Genomic DNA, 26,495 nt, shown 5'->3' with positions numbered 1-26,495 from the left:
CCCTGGTGGGAGTAATGTACAGATCCCCAAACAGTAGTTCCACAGTCGGGCGCAGTATAAAGTAGGAAATACTGGGGGCTTGTAAGAAAGCCATGGCAATAACCAGGGACGATTTTAATATGCACATGGATTGGATTAATCAAATGGGCAAGGGTAGTCGCGAGGGAGAGTTAATTGAATGTATTACAACAGATTGTTCCTTGGAATATATTAGAGATTGTTTCTTGTGGTGGAACCAACCAGGGAGCAGGTTATTCTGGATTTGATGTGGTGTTGGGATTAATTAATGATCTCATAGTTCAGGATTCTCCAGGGAAGAGTGATCATAGTATGAGAGAATTCAAAATTTAGTTTCCGGGTGAGAAACTGAAGTCCCACAACATAGGCATGAGGACAGATTTGACCCCAGGTGACTGGGCAGGAAGGCTAAAAGGGAGGACAGCGGATGAGCAGCGCAGTTATTTACAGAGATATACAATTCCTCCCAAATCAGATACATTCCAGACAGGAAGAGAGATTACAGGCGGGGGCGTGGGGGAGCATCCACGGCTAAGCAAGAAGGTTAAAGACAACATAAAGACAAAAGCTAAGGTACACCGTATTGTAAAGGCCAGTAGCAGGCTGGCAAACTTAAGGTCTAAAAAAGTAGTAAAAAGAGCAAAGGTAAATTGTGAAAGAAAACTGGCACAGAATAGAGGAATGGACAGCAAAACCTTCTTTAAATCATAGAATCTCTACAATGCAGAAAGAGGCCATTCAGCCCGTCAAGCCTGCCCCAGCTACAAGCCTGCCCAGATCCCTGTAACCCCACGTATTTACCCTGTTAGTCCTCCCGACACTAAGGGGCAATTTAGCACGGTCAACCCACCTAACTCTCATATCTTTGGAGCGTGGGAGGAAACCGGAGCACCTGGAGGAAACCCACACAGACACGGGGAGAACATGCAAATCCTACACAGACCCGAGGCAGGAATCGAACCCAGGTCCCTGGCAATGTGAGGCAGAAGTGCTAACCACCGTGCCACCTCAAAAGGGAAGAGAGTAGCTAAAGTGAATTCTGGTCCCTCAGATCGGGGAGTTAATAACGGGGAACACAGAAATGGCGGAGAAATTAAATTAATATTTTGCTTCAGTTTCCATGAAGGAGGATACTGGAATCACCCCAGTAGTAACAGATAACGCAGAGGGAATAAAAAGGGAGGAACATGGAAATATCCATCATCAATAGGGAACTAGTACTCACCAAACTATTGGGATTGAAGGCAGACAGAGTCCCCAGGACTGATGGCCTACATCCTAGGCTAATCATAGAGAATCATAGAATCATGGAATCCCTACAGTGCAGAAGGAGGCCATTTGGCCCATCGAGTCTGCACCAACTTCCCGTCAGAGCATCCCACCCAGGCCCCACCGGGGTGAATTAAACATGTGGCTCAAAGAGAGGTGTGTGGGGGTTGGTGAAGGGGTTTCCATTCCTTGGCCACTGGCACCAGTGCCGAGGAACGATGGAGCTGTTCCGCCAGGGTGGGCTCCACCTAAACTGGGCCGGGCTCAGTGACCAGGTGGAGTTTTACACTAACGGGGAGCAGGGGAGGAGGGGCCGGGCCACTCGGAGGGACATTTACAAACCTGAAAACAGAGAATCAGTGATTTGAGTGAAAACAAGGCGAGGGGAATTAGAGAGGGACAGAGAGTTTACAGAAACTGTGTCCGTACAAGAAGTATACGTAATGCAAGGCTCTTTACCTGAAGCATGAAGCATCTGCAATAAACTCGATGCCCAATAACCAAAATAGAGATAAACGGCTTGGATTTAATCATCACAAGGTGACCAAGGATGGGAACTATATATTCCAGGATAGGCAATATTTCTAAAAGAGAAGGCAGAATGGAGGCAGGCCCTGATAGCAAAGGATGGCGTAAGGACATTAATGAGAAAGGATCTTGGTTCAGATCAGGAAATTGGGGTGGTACAGGGGTTAACACTGCTGCCTCACAGCGCCAGGGACCCAGGTTTAATCCCCAGCTTGGGTGACTGTCTGTGTGGAGTTTGCACGTTCTGTCCGTGTCTGCGTGGGTTTCCTCCCGGATGTTTCATTTCCTCCCACAGCCCAATGATGTGTAAGTTAGGTGGATTGGCCAGGCTAAATTGCCCCTTAGTGTCAGGGGGACTAGCTGGGGTAAATGCATGGGGCTATAGGGATAGTGGGTGGGATTTTCTGACCGCACTTGCCCCAAGACTGTAAAATCCTGCCTGAGATCAATGGACCCTCGCATGGTTCTGTCCATATACCTGTCCAGAGATAGATAGGCCCTTGATCAGTAAGGGGATCAGGGGTTTTGGGGAGAAAGCTGGAGAATGGAGAATAGAATCATATCAGCCACAATTGAATGGCAGAGTAGACTCGATGGGCCGAATGGCCTAATTCTGCTCCTACATCTTCTGCTGCTGCCCAATACAAGGGGTGGGACGTGAAAATTCCACCCAAGGTTTTTAACGTTGCAAAGACTTTAAGGATTGGACAAGTTTAATAAACCAGCAAATAGCCATCAAGAATCTGATGATAATGAGGAAAGTAAAGTAAATTCACCAAAATGTAACAATAAATTTCATAAATATACAAAATACATAAAAAAGGAGGAGAGTAGCTAAAGTAAACCTTGGCCCTTTAAAGGCAAAGAGAGGAGAGATTATCACGGGGAATGAGGAAATGGCAAAAACTGTTAAACAGACATGTTCTGTCTGTCTTCAGAGTCTCAGAAATGCAGGTTGCCTAGGGGTGATGAGGACAAAGAAATTAATTAACTTCAGCAAAGTATTAGGAAGGCTTAAGTAACTAAAAGCTGACAAAGATCCAAGACCAGATGCCTACTTCCTCAGCTACTAAAAGATTGGCTGCGGGGATAATGACGCCACTGACCCTGACTGTATGATATTTCCTAAAGTCAGCAATGATCCCAACACAGTAAATGGGATGCCACTTTCCCCCAGGACATTGGGGATATCCCCCTTATTCTTCTTCAAATCCCCTCCAAGTCTCCCCTGACAGTCTACACAAACACTCAAAGGGCAATTCGACTTGGAGGGTACTGAGTTGCGGTGTTATGGGGTGAATATTCGAGAACATAGAACATTACAGTGCAGTACAGGCCCTCGATGTTGCGCCGACCAGTGGAACCAATCTAATGACCCTCTAACCTAAACTATTCCAATGTTATCCATATGCCTATCCACTGACCATTTGAACACCCTTAAAGTTGGCGAGTCCACAACTGCTGCAGGCAGGGCATTCCACGCCCTTACTACCCTCTGAGTGAAGGAGAGTGGAGATTAGAATTGGAAAGCTCATTCAGGGCCCCAGCGAGGGGCTGAATGGCCTCCCTCTGTTTTCTGTGATGGAGTTAGTGACAGCTCGGGGCTCTTGTTGAGGCGAGTTGGAGTGTTGGGAGTTCTCTGATGGTTCCTTGTGTCCCAGCAGGTTTTCTATGACGGTTCGGCGAGGCTACAGGGACCCCCCCTACCACAACTGGATGCATGCTTTCTCCGTCACACACTTCTGCTACCTGCTGTACAGAAACTTCCCACTGACCAACTTCCTCACGTAAGTACAGAGGGGCGGGGTGCTGGTCAGTGGGTGGAGGGGGGGGAGCGGTCAGTGGGTGGAGGGGGGGAGCGGTCAGTGGGTGGAGGGGGGGGAGCGGTCAGTGGGTGGAGGGGGGGGAGCGGTCAGTGGGTGGAGGGGGGGGAGCGGTCAGTGGGTGGAGGGGGGGAGCGGTCAGTGGGTGGAGGGGGGGAGCGGTCAGTGGGTGGAGGGGGGGAGCGGTCAGTGGGTGGAGGGGGGTGAGCGGTCAGTGGGTGGAGGGGGGGAGCGGTCAGTGGGTGGAGGGGGGGAGCGGTCAGTGGGTGGAGGGGGGGAGCGGTCAGCGGGTGGAGGGGGGGGAGCGGTCAGTGGGTGGAGGGGCGGGGTGCTGGTCAGTGGGTGGAGGGGGGGAGCGGTCAGTGGGTGGAGGGGGGGAGCGGTCAGTGGGTGGAACGCGAGGTTGGTCAGTCCGCAGGGTGGAGAAGGACTCCATGTGACAGGTTCAGGTGTAGGATTATTGGAAGGGGTGGAGATAGTCTGGGGGGGGGGAGAGGTCAATGAGGCTGGGGGGGGTGGGTTCTTATTTATTTATTGTATTTATTAGTGTCACAAGTAGGCTTACATTAACACTGCAATGAAGTTACTGAGAAAACCCCCTCGTCGCCACACTCTGGCGCATGCCTAACCGGCACGTCTTTCGGACTGTGGGAGGAAACCGGAGCACCCAGAGGAAACCCATGCAGACACGGGGAGAATGTGCAGACTCCACCCAGACAGGGACCCGAGCCGGGAATCGAACCCAGGTCCCTGACGCTGTGAGGCAGCAGTGCTAACCATTGTGCCACCGTGCTGCCCACAGTGGGAGGCCTCAGATGGAGGTGTGGGTAAGAGCATCGTGTGTGACATTGAGGAGCAAGAGATGGAGGGGAGGCAAGTGAGGGGTGAGAAGGGGGAAGGGAGCTGGAAGGAGGGAGAGAGAAGGGGGGGGAACTGGACAGAAGGTGAGTGAGAAAGATAAGGTTGCCAACTGTGACTGACAGTATTCCCAAAGGATTCATCACATGACTTACCTCCAACACTTCAGCCAATCCTTGGCCATCCTTGTGATATAGAACATAGAACATTACAGCGCAGAACAGGCCCTTCGGCCCACGATGTTGCGCCGACCAGTTAAAAAAAAACAACAATGACCCACTAACCTAAACCAATCCCTTTTCGTCCATAAACCTGTCCACAGACCTCTTAAACGCCCCCAAACTAGGCGCATTTACAACTGCAGCAGGCAGGGCATTCCAATCCCTCACAACCCTCTGGGTAAAGAACCTACCCCTGACATCTGTCCTATAACTACCCCCTCTTAGTTTAAAGCCATGCCCCCTCGTGCTAGATTTTTCCATCAGAGGAAAAAGGCTATCACTGTCCACCCTATCTAAACCTCTAATCATCTTATATGTTTCAATAAGGTCCCCTCTTAGCCGCCTTCTTTCCAGCGAAAACAACCCCAAATCCCTCAGCCTCTCCTCATAGGATCTCCCCTCCATACCAGGCAACATCCTGGTAAACCTCCTCTGCACCCTCTCCAAAGCCTCCACATCCTTCCTATAATGTGGGGACCAGAACTGCACACAATACTCCAAGTGCGGCCGCACCAGAGTTGTGTACAGTTGCAACATGACGCTGCGACTCCTAAATTCAATCCCCCTACCAATAAACGCCAAGACACTGTATGCCTTCTTAACAACCTTATCTACTTGATTCTACTTGATTGTGATGTACTGCCTTCCTGCACCAATCAGTTAACAACCTTCCAACACCAATCAGGAGTGGTCTTCCTGCACCAATCAGGGATGGCCTTCCTGCACCAATCAGGAGCAGCCTTCCTGCACCAATCAGGAGCGGCCTTTCTGTGCCAATCAGGAGCGGCCTTCCTGCACCAATCAGGAGCGACCTTCCAACACCAATCAGGAGTGGTCTTCCTGCACCAATCAGGGATGGCCTTTCTGCGCCAATCAGGAGTGGCCTTCCTGCACCAATCAGGAGCGGCCTTCCTGCGCCAATCAGGAGCGGCCTTCCTGCACCAATCAGGGATGGCCTTCCTGCACCAATCAGGGATGGCCTTCCTGCACCAATCAGGGATGGCCTTCCTGCACCAATCAGGGATGGCCTTCCTGCACCAATCAGGGATGGCCTTCCTGCACCAATCAGGGATGGCCTTCCTGCACCAATCAGGGATGGCCTTCCTGCACCAATCAGGGATGGCCTTCCTGCACCAATCAGGGATGGCCTTCCTGCACCAATCAGGGATGGCCTTCCTGCACCAATCAGGAGCGGCCTTCCTGCGCCAATCAGGAGCGGCCTTCCTGCACCAATCAGGGACGGTCTTCCTGCACCAATCAGGGATGGCCTTCCTGCACCAATTGGAAAACAAAAAGACTCATTACCCAATTGGATGATGTTTGACTATCAGCCAATCAGACTATTGATCCTGATTTCCAACATTTTTATTTCTGGCGAAGAGAGAAAACAGGAAAACGAAACAAGTCTCCTTTACCGTCCAGACTCCCTCAGGGCCAAGTCCTGGAGATTAACCTTGGATTCCTGGAGGCTCCGGCAGGGATTTCGGCATTCCCAATAAAAAGGAGGGGGATGGGGGGAGGGTAATGAGGTGGAATCTAAAAAGTGGAAATGAGAGAATGAAAGGGGGCAAGAGGGGAAAATAAAGGGGAGAGAGATCAATAATGAGAGAGCACAGAGCCAGCTGAGGGTCGAGGGGGCTGTCAGAGAATAACAGCACAGGAACAGGCCCTTCGGCCCTCCAAGCCTGTACCGACCATGCTGCCCAACTGAACTGAAACCCCCTACCCTTCTGGGGACTGTATCCCTCTATTCCCATCCTATTCATGGATTTGTCAAGATGCCCCTTAAAACTCTCACTGTATCTGTTTCCACTGCCTCCCCCGGCAGCGAGTTCCAGGCACCCACCACCCTCTGTGTAAAAAAACTTTCCTCGTACATCTCCTTTAAACCGTGCCCCTCGCACCTTAAACCTGTGCCCCCGAGTAATTGACTCTTCCACCCTGGGAAAAAGCTTCTGACTATCCACTCTGTCCGTGCCCCTCATCATCTTGTAGACTTCTATCAGGATAATCTTATAGACTTCAATTCTTTTGCTATACTGAAAACACCCTTTAACTGGGGGGAAATCTGCTGTCGTTACTCAGCCTGGCGCACATAGGGTCACTGAGGTCTACAGCACAGAGAAATGGCCTTTGGCCCATTGCATCTGTGCCGATCAAAGACAAACCAGCCCACAATATCCCGATTTCCAGCACTTGTTACATAAGAACATAAGAAATAGGAGCAGGAGTAGGCCATCTAGCCCTTCAAGCCTACCCCACCATTCAATAAGATCATGGCTGATCTGAAGTGGATCAGTTCCACTTTCCCGCTTCCTCCCCATAACCCTTAATTCCCTTGCCTACCAAAAACCTATCTACCCGTGACTTAAATATATTTAGCGAGGCAGCCTCCACCACTTCAACGGGCAGAGAATTCCAGAGATTCACCACCCTTTGAGTGAAGAAGTTCCTCCTCAACTCTGATCTAAACTGCCCACTCTCCCGCCCTTATTTTGAGGCTGTGCCCTCTAGTCCTGCTATCCTTTCTAAGCGGGAAGAATCTCTCTACCTCTACCCTATCCATCCCCTTCATTATATTATACGTCTCTATAAGATCCCCCCTCAGCCTTCTAAACTCCAACGAGTACAGACCCAGTCTATTTAGTCTGTCTTCATAGTCCAACCCCGTCATCTCCGGTATCAGCCTAGTGAACCTCCTCTGCACTCCCTCCAAGGCCAAAATATCCTTGCGCAAGTGTGGCGACCAAAACTGCACACAGTACTCCAGCTGTGGCCTCACCAGTGCCCTGTACAGTTGCAGCAAGACCTCCCTGCTTTTATATTCTATCCCCCTCGCTATAAAGGCCAGCATCCCATTCGCCTTCCTGACCACCTGCTGCACCTGCAGACTGGGTTTTTGCGACTCATGCACAAGGACCCCGAGGTCCCTCTGCACCGTCGCCTGCTGCAGTTTTTCGCCCCGTAAGTAATAATCCTTCCTACCATTCTTCCTACCAAAGTGGACCACCTCACACTTGCCAACATTAAATTCCATTTGCCATTTCCTGGCCCATTCGCCCAGCCTATCTAGATCCTTCTGCAGACTCTCCACACCCTCCGCGCAATTTGCCGTTCCACCAATCTTGGTGTCATCAGCAAATTTCGACACCCTACACTCGGTTCCCTCCTCCAGATCATCTATATAAGTGGGAAAAAGCTGAGGCCCCAGCACCGACCCCTGGGGCGCTTGGTGAAAAAGGTTTTCCTCAAATCCCCTCTAAATCTACTGCCCCTCTCTGTAAATCTCTGCCTCTGCTAAGAGAAAAAGCTCCTTCAGTGGCTTCAGTCATCCTAGTATTTAGTTGGAGGCAATTTCTGCTCACCCAATATTGGATGTCAGACATGCCAAATCATAGATAGTGGAGAGGTCATGACAGAGATGGTGAAACAGGGCTGGGAATTGTCGACCCTATATCCCTGTCCCTCATTATTTTGTAAACCTCAGTCAGGGTCCACCCTCAGTCTCCTCTGCTCTAAGATAGACAACCCCAGTCTAACCAGCCTCTCTCCATAGCTGAAACACTCTGGCCCAGGAAACATCCCGGTGGATCTCCTCTGCACCCTTTCTAGTGTAATCACAACCTTCCCATAGTGTGCTGACCGGAACTGCACACAGTACTCTAGCTGTGGACCAACCAGTGTTTTATACAGCTCCATCATAACTGCCCTGCTCTTATATTCAATGCCTTGGCTAATAAGTATTCCATAGGCCTTCATAACCATCTGTCTGCCTGCCCTGCTGCCCGTTGAAGTGGTGGAGGCTGCCTCGTTGAATATATTTAAGTCACGAGTAGATAGGTTTCTGATAGACAGGGGAATTAAGGGTTATGGGGAGAAAGCGGGAAAGTGGAACTGATCCACTTCAGATCAGCCATGATCTTATTGAATGGCGGGGCAGGCTCGAGGGGCTAGATGGCCGACTCCTGCTCCTATTTCTTATGTTCAGGGATCTGCGGACATGGACCCCCAAGGTCCCTCTGATCCTCAATACTCCCTAGCTTCCTATCACTCATTGTTCATAAGTTCAAAAGAAAAAGGAGCAGAATTAGGCCATTCGGCCCATCGTGTCCGCTCCGCCATTCGATCATGGCTGACATGCTCCTTTCTCCATTCTCCTGCCTTCTCCCCCTAACCCTTCAACCCATTCCCAATTAAAAATCTGTCCAACTCCTCCTTAAATTTAGTCTCCGTCCCAGCACCCCCCGCACTTTGGGGTAGCGAATTCCACAGATTCACAACCCTTTGGGAGAAGTAGTTTCTCCTCGACTCTGTTTTAAATTGGCTGCCCCTTTATCCTAAGACTGTGACCTCTCGTTCTAGAATGTCCCACAAGAGGGAGCATCCGTTCCATGTCTACTTTATCCAGACCTCCTATCATCCTGTAAACCTCAGTTTGATCTCCCCCTCATTCTTCTAAACTCCAGGGAATGTACTCCCTTGTTGGCCCTCCCAAAATGCATCGCCTCACGCTTTTCAGGGTTAAATTCCACTTGCCGCCGTTCGGCCCGTCTCACCGGCCTGTCTCCGTCGTCCTGTGATCTAAGACTTTCCTCCTCACCCACTATTTACCACACCACCAGTTCTGTGTTGCCTGCGAACTTACTGACCACATCTCCCACATCCACCTCCATTAACCTACGGAGCTAGGAGGCAGGGGAGTGGGAGAAGGAGAAGGGGCAGGGAAGGGGGAGTGGAGAAGAGAGAGGATGGAAGGATGAAGAGATGTGCAGGTTTGGTCACCGCACTGACGCAAGGATATTTTGGCCTTGGAGGGAGTGCAGAGGAGGTTTACTAGGCTGATGCCGGAGTTGAGGGGGTTGAGCTATGAGGAGAGGCTGAATAAACTAGGCTTGTACTCGTTAGAGTTTAGAAGAATGAGGGGAGATCTCATTGAGACGTATAAGATGATGAATGGGATGGACAGGATAGAGGTGGAGAGCCTCTTCCCGCTCAGAAAGGACAGTAGGACTAGGGGGCACAGCCTCAAGATAAAGGGGGGGGCGGTTTAGAACAGAGTTGAGGAGGAACTTCTTCACTCAAAGGGTGGTGAATCTCTGGAACTCTCTGCCCGTTGAAGTGGTGGAGGCTGCCTCGCTAAATATTTTTAAGAAGCGGGTTGATGGGTTTTTGATAAGAGAGGGGATTAAGGGTTATGGGGAGAGGGCGGGAATGTGGAACTGAGCCACGACAGATCAGCCATGATCTTATTGAATGGCGGGGCAGGCTCGAGGGGCTAGATGGCCGACTCCTGCTCCTATTTCTTATATTCTTATGTTCGGGGGATTGGCCATGCTAATTTGCTCTTAAAGTGTCCCAAGAAGTGTAGGTGGGGCGGTGGGGGGGTGGGGGTGAGCGGGGTAAATGTGTGGGGCTATGGGGATGAGGTGATGTTTGGGGAAGATGATCCATCGGAGAGTGGGGGGCTGGATATGATGGGCCGAATGGCCCCCTTGTGTGCTGTAGGGGTTCCGTGATTCTATGAAGGTGAAGTCAGTGAGGGGAATCGGGAAGTGGTGTCTGGCTCCCTCCAGTGGTTCAATCTATTACAGCCCGGGGACGGAGAGCTCTGAGGAGGCTGCGTTGATATGAAAGAGACTTGTTTTAAATGGGATGTGGGAAAGCCCCGGGGGATCACATCCACCCCTGCCGGAACTTTTCCAGGAGAGGAAGTGGGAATGTCCCATTATTAAAATGCAGCAGGTGCTGGAGATGTGAAAAAATAGGGAATGGCCGATTCTAACAGATCAGAGAGTCTGTGTGGAGGGAAACACAAAGGGTTTCGATGTCTCGGCGGGGGGGGGACACGCAGCCCTGGACCTCTTGCCACTACCCCCTCTTCAGGAGTGGTTTCACCTCCTCACTGTGTGCTGTTATTGGTAGCACAGTGGTCAGCACTGCTGCCTCACAGCGCCAGGGACCTGGGTTCGATTCCCGGTTTGGGTCACTGTGTGTGCGAGTGTGCACATTCTCCCCGTGTCTGCGTGGGTTTCCTCCGGGTGCTCCGGTTTCCTCCCACAGTCTGAAAGATGTGCGGGTTGGGTACATTGGCTGTGCTGAATTCTCCCTCGGTGTACCCAAACAGGTGCCGGAGTGTGGCAGTTAGGGGATTTTCACAGTAACTTCATTGCAGTGTTAATGTAAGCCTACTTGTGACATGAAGAAATAGCTTTAAATTTAAAAGTAAACACAGCCAGTTGGTAAATGAGTCAACCCTTCACTAAGTTGAAGGGTCTTAACACAGTTGGAGTGTTACGGTGAGGTTGTATCAGGCATTGGTGAGGCTGAATTTAGAGTATTGTGTACAGTTTTGGTCACCTAGTTACAGGAAGGGTGTAAATAAGGTTGAAAGAGTACAGAGAAGGTTCACGAGGATGTTGCCGAGACTTGAGAAGCTGAGTTACAGAGAGAGATTGAATAGGTTAGGACTTTATTCCCTGGAGCGTAGAAGAATGAGGGGAGATTTGATAGAGGTGTATAAGATTTTGATGGGTATAGATAGAGTCAATGCAAGCAGGCTTTTTCCACTGAGGCTAGGGGAGCAAATGGGTTAAGGGTGAAGGGGGAAAAGTTTAAAGGGAATATAAGGGGGGGGGATTCTTCACGCAGAGAGTGGTGGGAGTGTGGAATGAGCTGCCGGATAAAGTGGTAAATGCAGGGTCACTTTTAACATTTAAGAAAATCTTGGACGGGTTCATGGTTGAGAGGGGTGTGGGGGGATATGTTCCAAGTGCAGGTCAGTGGGACTGGGCAAAAAATGGTTCAGCACAGACAAGAAGGGCCAAAAGGCCTGTTTCTGAGCTGTAATGTTCTATGGGACAGGGAGACAGAGAGGAGACATTTCGACTGGGTTAAAAATAGCAGGACTGGCAAGTTTTGAGTCAATGTTACAGCCCGAGCTTCCAGGAACGGAACTAAAAAGTCTCTCAGACTGTGGGAACAGTTTGGAACACTCTTCCACAGATCACTGGGTCTAAGGTTGTAATGTTTGACTGCTGGGATTGGCAGGTCATAAAAGGATTGATGGATTAGCCCCACCAATCAACCCTTCAGTGATTTCCTCCTTCTCCTGGGTCCACCGCCGGGATTAACGTTGAATTTCCGGACTCCGGGCCGATCCGGGAAGGGCTGGCGATCCCACAGCTGGTCACCCACCACAAAGAGAATCCCCCTCTTACCCCGACGCTCCCCCTCCCTCCCCCCCAACAGCCAAAGTCAAGTTAGAAGTTTATTTATTCGTGTCACGTGTCGGCTGACATTAACACTGCGGTGAAGTTACTGTGAAAATCCCCCACACTCTGGAAAATCCTCCCTACACTGAGGGAGAGATTAGCACGGACAATGATCCCTAACCAGCCCGTCTTTTAGCTAGGCTGGGGCTAGGGTACCATCTCAGTTAATCAATGGTTGGAAAGTAAATGGGGGGGGGTTTGGGATTGTTGGTGGAAGAAGGTCATGTGATGGAATGTATCCAATCAGGATTGGCAAATCCTCAATTGGGGAGAGAGTGGAGATAAACTCAGATGTCCCCCCCCCCAAACCACACTCCCCCACATCCTCACCACAGCCCCCCCCATCTCCTTCCCCTCCCAACACCCCTATCCCTTGCCCCTCCCCCCGTCTCCCCACTCCCCCTTCTCTCCACCTCAACCACTCCCCCCACAACTCCCACACCCCCTCCCCTCACTCCCCCCACATCCCCACCGCAGACCCCTTCCCCTCACTCTCCCTCCTCCCGCTCCCCCTCCCCACACCGCGTCCACTGCCCCCACAACCCTCCATAACTCCCCACACCCCTACCCCTCACTCCCCCCCCCACACACTCTCTACACTCATCACACTCCTCCCATGCTCCCCCCAGTTCCCCCACATCTCCCCCATGCTGCCCCCCCCCCACTCTCCCTCACTCCACCCCCTTCCCCCCCCAATTCCCGCACTCTCCCCACTCCCCCCACTTCCCCTCACTCCCATCCCCCCCACACTTCCCCACTTCACCCCCACACCCACCCCCCCCAACACCCCCTCCTCACACGCCCGCACACCCCCTCCACAGACCACCCCGCACTCCCCCACATTTCCCTTCACACCGTCCCCACGTTCCCACCCACACTCCCCACTCCCCTATCCACTCCCCCACTCCCCTATCCACCCCCCCACTCCCCCACCCCTCCCCCACTCTCCCGCCACTCCTCCACACCCCCTCCCCCCTCCTCTCCCACCCCTACCCCCACCCTCCTGCCACTCCGAGCAGCCTTCTCCAATCAAATAGCAGTGACAGCACCTAGGGAATCTCGGGGGAGGGGGAAGGGGTGGGGGTGAGATTCTGATTCTAATTGAAACAGAATGTTTGCAGTTTCTGCCCCAACCCTGATCCCTCCCATCACTCCCCGGGATTCAGTGGGAGTGAGTGGGAAAGGGTTTGTTCCATTGGGATTGTGCGGGAGTGAGTGGGAAAAGGGTTTGTTCCATTGGGATTGTGCGGGAGTGAGTGGGAAAGGGTTTGTTCCATTGGGATTGTGCGGGAGTGAGTGGGAAAAGGGTTTGTTCCATTGGGATTGTGCGGGAGTGAGTGGGAAAGGGTTTGTTCCATTCGGATTGTGTGGGAATGAGTGGGAAAGGGTTTGTTCCATTGGGATTGTGCGGGAGTGAGTGGGAAAAGGGTTTGTTCCATTGGGATTGTGCGGGAGTGAGTGGGAAAGGGTTTGTTCCATTGGGATTGTGCGGGAGTGAGTGGGAAAGGGTTTGTTCCATTGGGATTGTGCGGGAGTGAGTGGGAAAAGGGTTTGTTCCATTGGGATTGTGCGGGAATGAGTGGGAAAGGGTTTGTTCCATTGGGATTGTGCGGGAGTGAGTGGGAAAAGGGTTTGTTCCATTGGGATTGTGCGGGAGTGAGTGGGAAAGGGTTTGTTCCATTCGGATTGTGTGGGAATGAGTGGGAAAGGGTTTGTTCCATTGGGATTGTGTGGGAGTGAGTGGGAAAGGGTCTGTTTGATAAGGATTGTGTGGGAGTGCGTAGGGATGCGATGGGATTCTTTGGGAATGTGTTGAGGAGTCATGTGACCTGGCATCCTCTCTTGTATCACAAACCATTCTGTACGGATCAGCCAATAAACCTCCACGTTCCAGACACTGAAGGAGTTCAGGAATATGTCGGAATGGCGAGCTCACTTTGGAAGTCGGTGGTGGGAAATGGGAGGGGGGGTGTAATCTCTTCTCTTCCTACGTGACGTCACTAACATCTGACCCTGTGTTGTGTTGGCAGGGAAATGGAGATTCTAGCGTTATTTATATCATGTATGTGTCATGATCTGGACCACCGAGGGACCACCAACTCCTTCCAAGTCGTATCAGTAAGTGTCGGTGAGGAGGGTCTGGGTGGGGCACCTCCAACTCCCCTCAACTACCTCAATGGGAGGGTCACCCTGCGGGAACTTGCCCCTTTGGGAGGGGCATTGTACATCCCTAATTACCCCATAGCCAAGAGGCAGCAACACCCAACCAGCACAACTGACAAATAACAAGGCAGACAAACGGCTAACCAATCAGGATTTAGAAAATAAATAGAACATAAAACATTAAAAAACTACAGAACAAACAGGCCCTTCGGTCCACAAGTTGTGCCAATCATATCCCTACCTTCCAGGCCTATCTATAACCCTCAATCCCATTAAATCCCATATACTCATCCAGAAGTCTCTTAAAAGACCCCAACGAGTTCGCCTCTACCACCACCGACGGCAGCCGATTCCACTCACTCACCACCCTCTGAGTGAAAAACTTACCCCTAACATCTCCTCTGTACCTGCTCCCCAGCACCTTAAACCTGTGTCCTCTCGTAGCGACCATTTCAGCCCTGGGAAATAGCCTCCGAGAATCCACCCTATCTATACCTCTCAACATTTTATAAACCTCTATCAGGTCGCCTCTCAACCTTCGTCTCTCCAGGGAGAAGAGTCCCAGCTCCCTCAACCTATCTTCATAAGGCATGCCTCCCAATCCAGGCAACATCCTTGTAAATCTCCTCTGTACCCTTTCAATAGCTTCCACATAGGCTAACAGACTGAGGTATACAACACCTCAGATTCCCACTGCTTGTCTCAAAGCACCAATGAAGTACTTTGTGAAGGGGTGTCACTGTCATAAACCAGAATTCAGCTGCCAATTTGTGCACAGCAAGCTCCCACAGTGTGCGCGGTGATAGTGACTAGATAATTTTTGTTTGTGATGTCAACTGAGAGGTTGATATTGTTCAGACCACTAGAGGTAATGTCTCTGTTCCCCTGCCAAACATTGCCGTTTGAGGTACCCAATCCAGCAGGTGGTCAGTGCTGAGGGAGTGCTGCACTGTCAGAGGGTCAGTGCTGAGGGAGTGCTGCACTGTCAGAGGGTCAGTGCTGAGGGAGTGCTGCACTGTCAGAGGGTCAGTGCTGAGGGAGTGCTGCACTGTCAGAGGGTCAGTGCTGAGGGAGCGCCGCACTGTCAGAGGGTCAGTGCTGAGGGAGTGCCGCACTGTCAGAGGGTCAGTGCTGAGGGAGCGCCGCACTGTCAGAGGGTCAGTGCTGAGGGAGCGCCGCACTGTCAGAGGGTCAGTGCTGAGGGAGCGCCGCACTGTCAGAGGGTCAGTGCTGAGGGAGTGCCGCACTGTCAGAGGGTCAGTGCTGAGGGAGTGCCGCACTGTCAGAGGGTCAGTGCTGAGGGAGTGCCGCACTGTCAGAGGGTCAGTGCTGAGGGAGTGCCGCACTGTCAGAGGGTCAGTGCTGAGGGAACGCCGCACTGTCAGAGGGTCAGTGCTGAGGGAGTGCCGCACTGTCAGAGGGTCAGTGCTGAGGGAGTGCCGCACTGTCAGAGGGTCAGTACTGAGGGAGTGCCGCACTGTCAGAGGGTCAGTACTGAGGGAGTGCCGCACTGTCAGAGGGTCAGTACTGAGGGAGTGCCGCACTGTCAGAGGGTCAGTGCTGAGGGAGCGCCGCACTGTCAGAGGGTCAGTGCTGAGGGAGTGCCGCACTGTCAGAGGGTCAGTGCTGAGGGAGTGCCGCACTGTCAGAGGGTCAGTGCTGAGGGAGTGTTGCACTGTCAGAGGGTCAGTGCTGAGGGAGTGCCGCACTGTCAGAGGGTCAGTACTGAGGGAGTGCCGCACTGTCAGAGGGTCAGTACTGAGGGAGTGCCGCACTGTCAGAGGGTCAGTACTGAGGGAGTGCCGCACTGTCAGAGGGTCAGTGCTGAGGGAGCGCCGCACTGTCAGAGGGTCAGTGCTGAGGGAGTGCCGCACTGTCAGAGGGTCAGTGCTGAGGGAGTGCCGCACTGTCAGAGGGTCAGTGCTGAGGGAGTGCCGCACTGTCAGAGGGTCAGTGCTGAGGGAGTGTTGCACTGTCAGAGGGTCAGTGCTGAGGGAGTGCCGCACAGTCTGAGTTGCTGCCTTTTAGATAAGGCATTGATCTGAGGCCCTGCCTGCTTGGAGAGACAGTGATATTGTCACTGGATAGTAATCCAGAGAGCCAGGGTAATGTCCTGGGGACCTGGGTCCAAATCCCATCACGGCAAGAGGTGGAATTTGTATTCAATAAAAATCTGGAATTAAGAATCTACTAATGACGATGAAACTATCATCAATTGTTGTAAGAACCCATCTGGGTCACTAATGTCCTTTAGGGAAGGAAATCTGCCGTCCTTACCCGGTCTGGCCTACTTGTGACTCCAGAGCCACAGCAATGTGGGTGAGTCTTAACTGCCCTGTGAAATGACCGAGTGAGACACTCAGTTCCAGGGCAATTAGAGATGGGCAACAAATACTGACCCAGCCAGCAATGCCCATAATTTTGAAGATGAGCTGGGAGATCGCCTGGTATCCTGGCCAATTGTCATCAATATTCATCCCTTACTTGGATGCTACTGGGACTTTTGATGGATTGAGTTACAAGGAGAGGCTGGATAGACTGGGACTTTTTGCCCTGGACCATAGGGGGCTGAGGGGTGACCTTATAGAGGTCTATAAAATAATGAGGGGCACAGATCAGCTAGATAGTCAATATCTTTTCCCCAAAGGTAGGGGAGTCTAAAACTAGAGGGTGTAGGTTTAAGGTGAGAGGGGAGAGATACAAAAGACTCCAGAGGGGCAATTTTTCCACACAGAGGGTGGTGAGTGTCTGGAACAAGCTGCCAGAGGTAGTAGTAGAGGTGGGTACAATTTTGTCTTTTAAAAAGCATTTAGACAGTTACATGGGTAAGATGGGCATAGGGGGATATGGGCCAAACATGTGTAATTGTGGGACTATCTTAGTGGTAAAAACTGGGTGGCATGGACAAGTTGGGTCAAAGGGTCTGTTTCCATGCTTAAGCCTCTATGACAATGACTTAGTCAGCTTCACAAAAACAGAAACCAGATCATCTAGGTGTTGTCACATTGCTATTTGTGGGATCTTGCTGTGCACAGATTGGCTGCTGCGTTTCCTACAGTACACCAGTGACCATACTTTGAATAGCACTTTGGTGGGGGGGGGGGGGGTGGGTGCTGCAGTTGTGGTAAGTGCTATATTAATTTTTTTATTTAATATTAATGTCACAACTAGGCTTACATTGACAGTGCAATGAAGTTACTGTGAAAATCCCCTAGTTGCCACACTCTGCTGTCTGTTTGGGTCCACTGAGGGAGAATTTAGCGTGGCCGATGCACCCTAACCAGCACAGTCTTTTGGACTGTGGGAGGAAACCGGAGCACCCGGAGGAAACCCATGCAGATACAAGGAGAATGTGCAGACTCCACCTGGGAATCGGACCCAGGTCCCTGGTGCTGTGAGGCAGCAGTGCTAACCGCTGTGCCACAATGCCATCCATACCTCCCATACAAACTCAAGTCTTTCTTAAACATGATAAAACATCCCGAGGTACTTCCCAGAAATGTTAACAAACGAAATCTAACAGAGACTGGCTGAATGGCCTGTTCCCTACAACCCTGAGGCAGAGATGCCGGTGTTGGACTGGGGTGGGCACAGTAAGTAGTCTCACAACACCAGGTTAAAGTCCAACAGGTTCATTTGGAACCACGAGCTTTTGGAGCCCTGCTCCTTCATCATCGACAGGTCCACTCACCTGCTGAAGGAGCAGCGCTCCGAAAGCTCGTGATTCCAAATAAACCTGTTGGACTTTAACCTGGTGGTGTGAGACTTCTCAGTGTGTAGTCCTGTTTATTTGTGAAAGAACAGCCCTATTTAACGGTGTGTATTTTCTCTTGTACCTGCAGAAGTCTGTGCTGGCTGCGTTGTACAGCTCCGAGGGATCCGTCATGGAGGTATGCGATTCCACTTTTCTCTTTCTGTGACTGGTCACAGTGAACGGGATTCTCCCATTTTAAAGGATTCACACACCAGTTGAATCCAGTTGAGCCAGCGGACATGCTAACTGGTTCCAGTTCAGACTTGCACAGCTGACAGCTAGTTCCAGTGAAACCAGTTACCAGCGTAAATCTAAAATCATTGGATCACAGAATCCCCACAGGGCAGAAAGAGGCCATTCGGCCTGTTAATTCTGCACTGCTTCTTTGACAGAGCATTCCACCCAGGCCCTATCCCCATAACCCTGCTCATGCCCCTAACCTGCACATCTTTGGGCACTAAGGGACAATTTAGCATAGCCAATCCGTGCAACTGCATATCTTTGGAGTGTGGAAGGAAACCAGAGCACCTGGAAGGGACCCACGCAGACACGGGGAGAATGTGCAAACTCCTTGCAGACAGTTACCCAAGGCCGGAGTTGAATCCAAGTCTCTGGTCCTGTGAGGCAGCTGTGCTAACCACTGTACCACTGTGCCGTGACAATGCATGTTGTTTTTAAATTACATTTGGGAATATGGTGGTATTCAGTAAAGAAGGGTGCGTGTGTGCACGTGTGTCTGTGTGTGTGAGAGTGTGTGTGTGTATGTGTGTATGTATGAGAGAGTGTGTGTGTGTGTGAGAGAGCATGTGTGTGTGTGTATGAGTGTGTGTGTGAGAGAGCACGTGTGTGTGTGTGTGTGAGAGAGCACGTGTGTGTGTGTGTGAGAGAGCGTGAGTGTGTGAGAGAGCGTGTGTGTGTGTATGAGAGCGTGTGTGTGTGTATGAAAGAGTGTGTGTGTGTGTGTATGAGAGAGTGTGTGTGTGTGTATGAGAGAGTGTGTGTGTGTATGAGAGAGTGTGTGTGTGTGTGTGTATGAGAGAGTGTGTGTGTATGAGAGAGTGTGTGTGAGAGAGAGTGTGTGTGTGCGTGTGTGTATGTGTGGTTGTGTAAGAGAGTGTGAGTGTGTGTGTGAGAGTCTGTGTGTGTGAAAGTGTATGTATGTATGTCAGTGAGTGAGTGTGTGTGTGTGTGTGTGAGTGTGAGTAACCATGATTCATTAAACTGGGAAGGTTAAGAGAGACAGGTTGTCCGTGAGAACCGAGAGATAAAAGGGTAAGGTTCCAGGTTCATGCATTTATAATGTGATGCTATGGTGAGGTCGACATGGGGAGAATGTGTAAACTTCACACACACAGTCACCTGAGGCCAGGATTGAACCCAGGACCCTAGTGCTGTAAGGCAGCAATGCCAACCACTGTGCCATGTGTTGGTTCCAATTAAAGTTCTTTCACTCAGGGAAAGGAGAGATGAGACTGAGTGCAGGGTAGGAACAGAGTGAAGGAGTAGTGTTAAGGTTGAAGTAGACTCCGGGAAATCCTTAATAACAGGGCTGTGGATGCTGGAGATGCAGAAATAGGAAATGCTAAACAGGTCAGGCAGCACCTGGGCAGAGAGAGATGAGAGTTAATGGGTTGAATTTTGCATGGGTAGTGGTGGCTGGGGTGATATTCAGTGCGGGTTTGACTGATTATGTTAAATCAGTTGTTAATGTAACAATTGGCACACACAGGATTATTTAGAAAGTGCTGCCCATTTGCAAAATCACATCTTACCGCAGACAGGGGAGCAATGGCCCAGTGACATGATCGCCTAATTATTGATAAAGAAACTCAACAAACGTCCTGGGGACCCGGGTTCGAATCCCGTCACGACAGATGATGGAATTTGAATTCAACAAAAAAAAATCTGAAATTAAGAGTCTACTGATGACCGTGAAATCATTGTTGGAAAACCCCATCTGGTTCACTAAAGCCCTTCAGGAAAGGAAATCTGCTGTCCTTATCTGGTCTGGCCTACGTGTGACTCCAGAGCTACAGCAATGTGGCTGATTCTCACCTACCCTCTGAACAAGGGATGGGCAATAAATGCTGGCCAGCCAGTGACATCCATGAACCACGAATGAATAAAAAAAATCATTTTAAGTTATATAAGTGTGGGTTGGTTGAATATCCACTAATAGCTACACTAACAACTAATTTAAGATAAATGATCTCACTCCTGACCTAACTCGTTTATGCTGACTAGAAGAGACATTATTCACACACACCGACCCAATCTCTGCAAACAACAGGGACATCTTCAAGCCTTGTACCTTTTTTGAGTCCCCAGGAGCTCAGCGAACCTGTAGTTCCCCGCTGCTGTCTCCGTGGCAGTGTCTCAGAACTGAATGGCCAACCGGTCAGGCCCCTGTTCCCTTGTGGTGTAGATTGTCCTATTTGAATCTGACTTTCTCGTGTTTGTCCTGTTGTGCGTAAGGTGGAATGTTTCCACAACACGTCTCACTTTTCTCAAACATAATCCAACAAACTAGTCTATTAATGGCTGCTTTACCCCACCCCACCCCCCCCCTCCAGATGCTTTTTAACCTGTATGGAGATGGCTTCCCAATGTGTGGAGAGACAACCCATTGAGGTACAGTTCCAATGTCACCCTGATTGGGTGGGGAGAGAGAATGGAGGGGAGGTTCTCAACACTCAGCCCTTTACATCTCAGCTTCCATTGTTACCAGCATCTCAGCTTTTCCAAATTATAATTATTTTTATTTGCAGCACGGTGACACAGTGGTTAGCACTGCTGCCTCACAGTGCCAGGGTTCGATTCCGGCCTTGGGTCAGACCTCACCTCTCTGTCCCTCTCCAATTCCCCTCGCCTTGTTTTCACTCAAATCACTGATTCTCTGTTTTCTGGTTTGTAAATGTCCCTCCGAGTGGCCCGGCCCCTCCTCCCCTGCTCCCCGTTAGTGTAAAACTCCACCTGGTCACTGAGCCCGGCCCGGTTTAGGTGGAGCCCACCCTGGCGGAACAGCTCCATCGTTCTTTGGCACTGGTGCCAATGGCCAATGAATGGAAACCCCTTCACCCTGCCCCCCCACACACCACTCTTTGAGCCACATGTTTAATTCACCCCGGTGGGGCCTGGGTGGGATGCTCTGTCGGGAAGTTGGTGAAGACTCGATGGGCCAAATGGCCTCCTTCTGCACTGTAGGGATTCCATGATTCTATGATTCTCTATGATTAGCCTAGGATGTAGGCCATCAGTCCTGGGTACTCTGTCTGCCTTCAATCCCAATAGTTTGGTGAGTACTAGTTCCCTATTGATGATGGATATTTCCATGTTCCTCCCTTTTTATTCCCTCTGCGTTATCTGTTACAACTGGGGTGATTCCAGTATCCTCCTCCATGGAAACTGAAGCAAAATATTAATTTAACTTCTCCGCCATTCGTGTGTTCCCCGTTATTAACTCCCTGGTCTCATCTTCTGAGGGACCAGCATTCACTTTAGCTACTCTCTTCCCTTTTGCGAGCTCTGTGGCACAATAGGGTGGCACGCTGGGACAGTGGTTAGCGCTTCTGCCTCACAGTGCCAGGGACCTGGGTTCGATTCCTGGCTTCGGTCGCTGTCTGTGTGGAGCCTGCACGTTCTCCCTGTGTCTGTGTGGGTTTCCTCTGGGTGCTCCGGTTTCCTCCCACACTCCATAGATATGCAGGCTAGGTGATTGGCCGTGCTAAATTGCCCCTTAGTGTCCAAGGTGTGTAGGTTAGTGGAATTGGCAGGGTTAATACTTGGAATTAGAGGGATAGGGCCTGGGTGGGATTGTGGTCAGTGCAGATACAATGGACCAAATGGCCTCCTTCTGCACTGTAGGGTTTCTATGATTCTGTGATAATATTTCATGCTTTGCCATTGCCTCCACTTTTGGATCAAAGGAAATGTATTAACCTTTCCCTGTTTATATATGAAATCTTAATCAGTTGTAGAAACCTCTTTGTGTCTTTGAAATTCATCCCTGTGATTTAACAGCTGAAATTCATGGTCCCTACTTATCTCCTAATGCAAACTTTAACCCAGTCTATTTACTTGTAAACTCAGCCTCACCATAGCCTCTCATTACAAATGCATGAACCTGGAATCTCTTGTCTCTCACAGACAAGCTCTCTCTGTTAACCTTCCCCAGTTTTATTAATCGTGGACACACAGGCACAGGATTTCTTTACAGAATGCCACCATATTCCCCGAATTATTTTTGAAACAATATGCACCCACATGGCCATGGTGGTGCAGCGGTTAGCACTGCTACCCCACAGCACCAGGGACCCGGGTTCAATTCCGGCCTCGGGTAACTGTCTGTATGGAGTCTGCATGTTCTCCCCGCTTCTGCGTGGGTTTCCTCCGGACGCTCCTATTTCCTCCAACAGTCTGAAAGACGTGGGGGTTAGGTTGATTGGCCATGCTAAATTGCCCCTTAGTTTTAGGGGGATTAGCAGTACAAATATGTGTAAAACCAAAGGTAGGGGAGTCTAAAACTAGCGGGCACAGGTTTAAGGGGAGAGATACAGAAGTGTCCAGGGGGGCAATTTTTTCACACACAGAGGGTGGTGAGTGTCTGGAACAAGCTGTCAGAGGCAGTAGTAGAGGCGGGTACAGTTTTGTCTTTTAAAAAGCATTTAGATAGTTACATGGGTACGATGGGTATAGAGGGATGTGGGCCAAATGCGGGCAATTGGGACTAGTTTAGGTGTTTTAAGAAAAAGGAGGGCATGGACAAGTTGGGCCGAAGGGCCTGTTTTCATGCTGTAGAACTCTGACTCTATGTGGGGTGATGGGGATAGGGCCTGGGTGGGATTGTTGGTGCAGACTCGATGGGCTGAATGGCCTCCTTCTGCACTGTTTGTGATTCTATGATCACACCTCCCTCACTGCAGAAAAATAAAATGTTATATACGAAAACGATGTTTTCATTTGTGCAAACCACTTTGTGTTGCTTACAGTACCTCCTTATCCACAAGCGCTGTTACACATCGCTGTACATTCATCAGCCATGAAAACAAATGCAAAATCTTTTGTAAGAATGACGTTCGTTCCTGTCCATTCTCAATTTCCTGGAATCCTTTTGAGTTTAAGCTCTTGACAATACATACGTAATTAAATTCTCTCTTCCAGCCGCATGCGTCACTTCTCAATTGAATACTGCAAGAACAGACTCCAGTGGAACAATCTGGTATTCTCATCCCAAAATTCCTCCAGAAACTTCAGAGAATTACGATCAGTATATGTAACTGTCTCTGAAGAATTTTTTGCAATACATACCTCTACATACGCACTGCACAGTGGTTAGCACTGCTGCCTCACAGCGCCAGGGACTTGGGTTCAGTTCCCTGGCTTGGGTCACTGTCTGTGCGGAGTTTGCACATTCTCCCCGTGTCTGCGAGGGTTTCCTTCGGGCGCTCCAGTTTCCTCCCACAGTCCAAAAGACGTGCCGGTTAGGTGCATTGATCCGTGCTAAATTCTCCCTCGGTGCACCTGAACAGGTGCCAGACTGTGGCGACTGGGGGATCTTCACAGTAACTTCATTGCGGTGTTAATGTAATCCTACTTGTGACACTAATCAATAAACTTTAAACCTTCAACGTGACACAGAGCTAAAACCAAACTCTCAGCCTCTTTTCCTTGAGGTGAACTTTTTCTCAGATATACGGTCAACTTCCATGAGAAATACCAGACTGTTTTTCTCAAATTCATGGGAAACAGTACACTAACTCCTACATCACTGGCATCAAAGAACAAAGAACAATACAGCACAGGAAACAGGCCCTTCGGCCCTCCAAGCCTGCGCCGCTCATGAGCCCAACTAGACCATTTATTTGTATCCCTCCATTCCCAGTCTGTTCATGTAGCTATCTAGATAAGTCTTAAACGATCCCCGTGTGTCCACCTCAACCGCCTTGCTTGGCAGCGCATTCCAGGCCCCCACCACCCTCTGAGTAAAATACGTCCCCCTGACATCTGTGTTGAACCTTGTCCCCCTCACCTTGAACTTGTGACCTCTTGTGTTCGTCACCTCCGACCTGGGAAAAAGCTTCCCACTGTTCACCCTATCTATGCCCTTCATAATTTTATACACCTCTATTAGGTCGCCCCTCATCCTCCGTCTTTCCAGGGAGAACAACCCCAGTTTATTCAATCTCTCCTCATAGCTAAGACCCTCCATACCAGGTAACATCCTGGTAAACCTCCTCTGCACTCTCTCCAAAGCCTTCACGTCCTTCTGGTAGTGTGGTGACCAGAACTGGACGCAGTATTCCAAATGTGGCCTAACCAACGGTCTATATAACTGCAACATCATATAGCTTTTATACTCTATGTCCTGTCCTATAAAGACAAACATGCCATATGCCTTCTTCACCACCTTCTCCACCTGCGCTGCCACCTTTAAGGATCTGTGGACTTGCACCCCCAGGTCCCTCTGTGTGTCTATATCCTGATGGTTCTGCCATTTATTGTATAGCTCCCCCCAACATTAGATCTACTGAAATGAATCACTTTGCATTTATCTGGATTAAATTCCATCTGCCATTTCTCTGCCTAATTTTCTAGCCTATCTATCAACAGACATTTTAGAATTGATTTGTATAGTCAGGTGTTGCTGGAACAGGTAGAGTGGTGAGAGAAAATGCAAGCCATCAAATGCAGGCTGACATTTTTTGTCTTCATGGGAATTGTAATGATTTCAATCAGAGGTGGGTACAATTTTGGTTTGTAAAAAGCATTTAGACAGTTACACGGGTAAGATGGGTATAGAGGGATATGGGCCAAATGTGGGCAATTGGGACTAGCTTAGGGGTTTTAAAAAAAGGGTAGCATGGACAAGTTGGGCCAAAGGGCCTGTTTCCATGTTGTAAACCTCTGTGACTCTATAATCAGGCCACTGAGGTTGGCCTATTGGAGTATGAACTCCCTGATTAAGGATCCAATTGAAGGGCCAATCAGGAAGTGTTTGCCTGGTACTTAACCGGGAGTTTCGGTTCCTCTGACACCCCTGAGGATAGACTGCTGACTGCGAGCACTCTGCGTCCTGCTGTTAGAGTTAGCAAAGAAAGGGATTTTGGTGAATGGACTTCTGCTTCTGGGGACACATTGCAGGAATTTTCTGCTTCTTTATAATCCAGTCAGTGAAACAACTGCACTGCTGAAATTTGATACAAACTTCTGATAAAGTTCAATCGTAGGAACATAAGAAATAGGAGCAGGAGTCAGCCATCCAGCCCTTCGAGCTTGCCCCGCCATTCAATAAGATCATGGCTGATCTGAAGTGGCTCAGTTCCACTTTCCCGCTTTCTCCCCATAACCCTTAATCCCCTTGCCTACCAAAAACCTATCTACCCGTGACTTAAAAATATTTAGCGAGGCAGCCTCCACCACTTCAACGGGCAGAGAATTCCAGAGATTCACCACCCTTTGAGTGAAGAAGTTTCTCCTCAACTCCGTTCTACACTGCCCCCCCGCCCCCCCCTTATCTTGAGGCTGTGCCCTCTAGTCCTGCTGTCCTTTCTGAGTGGGAAGAACCTCTCAACCTCTACCCTATCTAGCCCCTTCATCATCTTATATGTCTCAATAAGATCCCTCCTCATCCTTCTAAACTCTAATGAGTACAAGCCTAGTTTATTCAGCCTCTCTTCATAGTTCAACCCCCTCAACTCCGGTATCAGCCTAGTGAACCTCCTCTGCACTCCCTCCAAGGCCAAAATATCCTTGCGCAAGTGCGGCAACCAAAACTGCACACAGTACTCCAGCTGCGGCCTCACCAGTACCCTGTACAGTTGCAGCAAGACCTCCCTACTTTTATATTCAATCCCCCTTGCTATGAAGGCCAGCATCCCATTTGCCTTCTTGAACACCTGCTGCACCTGCAGGCTGGGTTTTGCAACTCATGCACAAGGACCCCCAGGTTCCTCTGCACTGTAGCATGCTGCATATCCAGAAATCTCAAAACTTTTTGTTTTGTTACTGGGAACTCTGCAATAACTTTTCATTTTGATTTTTTTAATTCATTTGTGGGACATGGGTGTCGCTGGCTAGACCAGCATTTATTGCCCATCCCTAGTTGCCCTTGATGAGCTGCCTTCTTGAATCGCTGCAGTCCATATGGTGTAGGTACACCCACACCGCTGTTAGGGAGGGATTTTGACGCAGTGACTGCAAAGAAACAGTGATATATTCCCAATTCAGGATGGTGAGTGGCTTGGAGGGGAACTTGCAGGTGGTGGTGTTCCCCGTGTGTCTGCTGCCCTTGTCCTTCTAGATGGAAGTGGTCGTGGGTTTGGAAGGTGCTGTCTAAGGATCTTTGGTGAGTTGCTGCAGTGCATCTTGTAGATGGTACACACTGCTGCTACTGAGTGTCGGTGGTGGAGGGAGTGGATGGGATGCCAATCGAGTTTCTTGAGTGTTGTTGGGAGCTGCACCATCCAGGCAAGTGGGGAATATTCCATCACACTCCTGACTTGTGCCTTATAGATGGTGCATAGGCTTTGAGGAGTCAGGAAGTGAGATATTCACTGCAGTTATTTGATGCTATTTTGAACCATGAATTAAA

The 26,495-nt window shown here is 50.1% G+C and overlaps 1 protein-coding gene across 1 annotated transcript in view; it reads left to right on the top strand.

Annotated features, from left to right (window-relative positions):
• The window catches only part of pde2a (phosphodiesterase 2A), a 73,459-nt gene that overhangs the window by 15,807 nt on the left and 31,157 nt on the right, over positions 1 to 26,495 (top strand). The window contains exons 6-8 of the mRNA XM_080197819.1: positions 3,480 to 3,602; positions 14,019 to 14,106; positions 17,994 to 18,041. Coding sequence (XP_080053945.1) covers positions 3,480 to 3,602; positions 14,019 to 14,106; positions 17,994 to 18,041 — 259 coding nt within the window. The remainder of the gene's footprint in view (positions 1 to 3,479; positions 3,603 to 14,018; positions 14,107 to 17,993; positions 18,042 to 26,495) is intronic.

Source organism: Carcharhinus amblyrhynchos, chromosome 10, assembly GCF_965287045.1.
Source record: "Carcharhinus amblyrhynchos chromosome 10, sCarAmb.v2.hapA, whole genome shotgun sequence".
Classification (NCBI taxonomy): domain Eukaryota; kingdom Metazoa; phylum Chordata; class Chondrichthyes; order Carcharhiniformes; family Carcharhinidae; genus Carcharhinus; species Carcharhinus amblyrhynchos.
Note: the sequence above shows the minus strand (reverse complement) of the source record. Positions and strands in the feature narration are given on the sequence as shown.